At 33.6% G+C, this 4,902-nt stretch overlaps 1 protein-coding gene across 1 annotated transcript; it reads left to right on the top strand.

Annotated features, from left to right (window-relative positions):
* The first annotated feature begins 294 nt into the window (after positions 1 to 294).
* LOC132168513 (receptor-like protein EIX2) lies at positions 295 to 3,468 on the top strand. Its single transcript, XM_088512401.1, has one exon. It carries the CDS (start codon positions 295 to 297, stop codon positions 3,397 to 3,399), a length of 3,105 nt encoding a protein of 1,034 aa, XP_088368527.1. The 3' UTR covers positions 3,400 to 3,468.
* Positions 3,469 to 4,902: the final 1,434 nt, after the last annotated feature.

Here is a 4,902-nt window from a genome sequence, read left to right as displayed (position 1 = left end):
CCAACCAAATTATCATTGACTCTTCAGAGAGTCATAAAGAAGAGTAGAAAGAATTGCATCCACAACCTTTGCTCTTTATCTCCTTTTGTAAAATACAAATTGATACCTTTAATTTGACCACAAAATATGACAGCTGGCTATAGCTCGCAAAGTATTTCTGCTGCTTCCAACCTAAGATGGTGAAGGTAGTGCAAGCCCTCTCTTATCGTTAACATTATAAATACTTGAACCCCATGCATGTCTAAGCATCACATGATCACATGCATTTTGCTGTCTAACGATTTATTTACCAAAATGATTAGTATCCACTTCTTTATGTACTTTGTTCATCTCCTCCTAATTTTTTTCTTCTCACTACTTGGAACTGCATCCTACCTACAAGTTATGAAACCCGTTTCATGCACCAAAAGCCCTGTTTTCAAATGCTCAAAAGTGGAGAGGGAAGCACTTCTTAGCTTCAAAGAAGGTCTCACGGATCCATCGGGTCGTCTCTCTTCTTGGGTTAGTGATGATTGCTGCAATTGGATAGGTGTTGCTTGTGACAACAACACGGGATATGTCGTCAAGCTTGACCTCAAGAACCCATTTCCGGTTAGTGAATTTAATTTTATTAATGAAGAAAGTTCAACCTCTTATAATCTAGACTATGAGTATCATTATGATGAAGTAGTAAGAGCTTACCACAAGTCATGTTTGGGGGGTAAGATAAGTCCTTCATTACTCAATTTAAAGCATTTGAGTTACATGGACCTAAGCTTGAATGATTTTCATGGATACAATGTTCCAAAATTTTTGGGTTCCCTTGAGGGTTTGAGGTATCTCAATCTCTCTTTCTCAATGTTTGCTGAAGTTATTCCTACCCATCTTGGGAATCTTTCAAGACTGCAATATTTGGACCTCAATTCATTTTCATCCTCCATCAACCCATATTATTTCTCCCCAGGATTGGAGGTTGAAAGCCTGCAGTGGCTTGTTGGTTTTCCTTCTCTTAGGTACCTGAATCTGGGAGACGTAAATCTTAAGAAAGTACTAAATTGGCTTGATGTGGTTAATATGCTCCCTTCCTTGGTGGAGTTACACCTAGTTAATTGTGGACTTGTTAGTCTTCCTCACTCTATTTCCTCCATCAACTTCACATTGCTTTCAGTCCTTGATCTCTCTTCCAACAGTTTTAATTCCTTTATACCTCACTGGTTGTCCAATGTGAGTGGCCTTTCAATAATCAATCTTGATTCCAGTTCGCTTAGAGGTGCTATTCCAGTTGGTCTGGGACATCTAACTAGCTTGCGCAGCTTGAATTTAGCTGGCAACCATTTTACTGGAAAGATTCCAAACTCATTCCCCAACCTTTGCAATTTGCAAACATTAGATCTGAAGAGCAGCAATATAAGTGGGGATATAACTGAATTTGTTGATGGCTTATCTCAATGTTCCAACAGTAGCCTTGAGTATCTATATTTGAGTAAAAATATGTTGCTCGGGGGCAACTTGCCCTATTCATTGGAAGGACTCAAGAATTTGAAAACTATTGATTTCCAAGGCTGCTCTTTTTTGGGTTCAATTCCAGATTCTATTGGAAACATGTCATCATTGCAAACATTTCACCTCTCGAACAATAAAATGAATGGAACAATTCCAGAAAGCATCGGGAAACTATCAATGCTTGTTTCATTGAACCTTGCTCAGAATTCTTGGAAAGGTGTCCTAGTTGAAGCTCATTTTCAAAATCTCACCCGGTTAAAATCCCTTACCCTGTCTACGAAACTTTCTGCAAAGTGGACATTGGTTTTAGATGTCAAACACGATTGGGTTCCTCCTTTTAAGTTGAGAGATATTCAGTTAACAAACATGTGGATTGGCCCAAACTTTCCAGCATGGATAAAAACACAAAATGAACTCAATTCTTTGTCACTCAACAATGTTGGCATTTCTGACACCATTCCGCATGGCCTTTGGAAATCTTGCCCAAAGGTCACATCTTGGAGTCTATCCGGCAACAAACTACGTGGGCAGGTACCATACTTTCAATTTCACCCTTCGGCATATTATTTTGATTTGAGTTCCAACAACTTAGAGGGTCCACTCCCACTCTTTCCTAGTAATTTGAGTGACATATCTCTCTATAAGAATATGTTTTCTGGACCTATTCCTGAAAACATAGTGGCGCTACTACCCAAGTTGTCTTGGTTGGACTTGTCTTCAAATACAATTACTGGTAGGATTCCACATTCTATTGGAATGCTAAAGGAATTGACATGTCTTATTTTGAGAAACAATTCTCTATCCGGGAAACTACCTAGTCATTGGAAGGATTTACAACTGTTATGGGTGTTGGACTTATCAGAGAACAATATATCCGGTAACATTCCCAAATCAATGCGACATCTGGGTGCATTAGGGGTATTATCATTGGGCCAAAATCATCTTGAAGGAGAGCTTCCCTCTTTCTTTAGAAACTATGGAAACTTGCAAACCCTTGATCTTGGAGGAAACAGATTCTCTGGAAAACTTCCAACATGGATAGGAGAAAGTCTACCATCTTTATTGAGGTTAAGTCTAAGGTCCAACTTGTTTTATGGGAACATACCTCAACAATTATGTCTTCTTTCAAGTTTTCGAATTCTAGACCTTGCACACAATGATTTTTCAGGAGCAATCCCTCAATGTTTAGGAAACTTCAGTTCTGACAAAAATAGTGAAATTCCATATTTTGAGCAAATGCAGCTGGTTTCTAAGGGAAGAGAATATCTATATGATGATCCAATCCTTTATCTTGTTCATTCAATAGACTTCTCGGGTAACAACCTCTCAGGAGAAATACCTGATAATATGACAAGCATCTCTAAATTGGTCATCATGAATCTATCAATGAATCATCTGTCTGGAAGAATTCCTACAAAAATTGGTAAGTTACGCATGTTAGAATCACTTGATCTCTCAATGAATGAGTTATCTGGTCCTATCCCTGAAAGTTTGTCTTCTTTGAACTTCTTAAGTCGCTTGAATTTGTCATTCAACAACTTGTCTGGGAAAATTCTACAAGGAAATCAACTTCAAACACTTAATGACCCATCTATCTACGAAGGTAATTCTTTACTCTGTGGGTCTCCTCTTTTAACCAAGTGTTCAGAGGATGAAACTAAACCTACAGTAACACTAAATGGCGGTAACAGAGTAGCCGGCAAATATGGAAGGGGAATTGAGTCATTTTCATTCTACATTAGCATGACAGCTGGGTTTATTGTTGGATTTTGGGGAGTTTGTGGCACACTGATTATCAAAACATCATGGAGACAAGCTTACTTTCGAAGCTTTGATAATTTGAAAGAAAAGATTGTTGTGTTTGTTATGATCAAATTTGTTCACTTACTAAGGAAGGTCAAGTCGGAGAGAAGTTGAGGCAGTGGGTATTGGAGCTTTCCTTAATATGGATCAATTATGTATTATATGTTTTTCATGTTGCTGTAATAATGTATGTGCCAATTAAGTGTGGTAAAGTCATATATATGAATGATTTTAGTGTGAGACATTTTATATTTTTATTCCATTCCACTAACTTTTTTTTTTTTTTTGTTTATCTCGTGAGAAACAAATATTTTCAATAGATTTCTTTTCCAACTTTGTTAATACTATTAAATAAGCATATACTTCTCACATGGTAAAAGACACATAGTAATTGCGTAAATTGAATTGAAAAAATTTCTTTCAACCCAATGCACAGAAAAACCGTAAGTATCAAAAAATCTATTGAAAAAATGGTAATTGTGTACTCTAAACTATAAGTAATACAAAAGTGGACTTGAGCTACAAATACGATTCCAATGGATTAAGAAAATCTCAAATAATGTAATTACCTATATTTGCATTTATTATTATTATTATTATTTTTTCTGAACTATCTAGCTAGTTGCCTTAACATTTGTTAATAATCAAGAGTTAACACGCACCAAATATGCAGCTCATTATCAAAGTAATATAGCTTGGAAATTTTGTAATCATCTAATGTTATATATATATTTCTCTGCATATGTACATATATACCAAATACACATAAATATATGAGTAAAGTCCACATACCCCCCTTAAACTACCACTAAATTGACAATATTCTCCTCAAACTTTCAATTGTGATAATGTCCCCTCCAAACTACCAAAACATTATCAATGTTCCCCCCAAGGCTAATAATAAGACAAAAATGCCCTTACAGATTTTTCAATAAGACAAAAATATCCCTATAAATTAAATATATATATATATATATATATATATATATATATATATATATATATATATATATGATTTTTAAAAAAAATGAAAAATTTTTAATTTAAAAATAATATTTAAAAAAAAAATCGAAAAAAAACGGAAATTTTTTTTTAAAAAAAAAAAAACTATTTTTTTATTTAGTTTTAAAAAACAAAAAAAAATTCATTTTAATAAGCGAAAATTTTATTTTTTTTAAACGTAAATTTTTATTTAAATAAAATTATAAAACAAAAATAAAATAAAAAAACGAAAATTTTCAATTTTTATTAAAAAAAATAGAATTTTTTTTTAATTTTTTTCTTATAAAATTGATTTTAAAAAAGAAAAAATTGGCCAAGTTTGGATATTTTTTTTTTTTGTTAGTTTTAGGTTTTTTCTAGAAGTTTTAGTATTTTTATTTATATTTTACCAAGGGTAATTTTATCATTGGAGGAACATTGACAATTTTTTGTAGTTTGGGGGGGACATTGTCACAATTGAAAGTTTAGGGGTAACATTGTTAATTGAGTGGTAGTTTGAAGGGATTATGTGGACTTTCCCCTAAATATATACATCAATCAAAACATAATTTGATGACAATTGTCAGTCATAACAATTCCTCTTCCACCAAATTAAACAAAATTTAAATTGTTGTG

This window comes from Corylus avellana, chromosome 1, assembly GCF_965113065.1.
Source record: "Corylus avellana chromosome 1, dhCorAvel1.hap1.2, whole genome shotgun sequence".
Lineage (NCBI taxonomy): Eukaryota > Viridiplantae > Streptophyta > Magnoliopsida > Fagales > Betulaceae > Corylus > Corylus avellana.
The sequence above is the reverse complement of the archived record's forward strand: the minus strand, read 5'-3'. Positions and strand labels throughout refer to the sequence as shown.

Excerpts from the sequence above, each read along its gene's own strand:
- LOC132168513 (XM_088512401.1), top strand. The coding sequence starts at position 295 with ATGATTAGTATCCACTTCTTTATGTACTTTGTTCATCTCCTCCTAATT.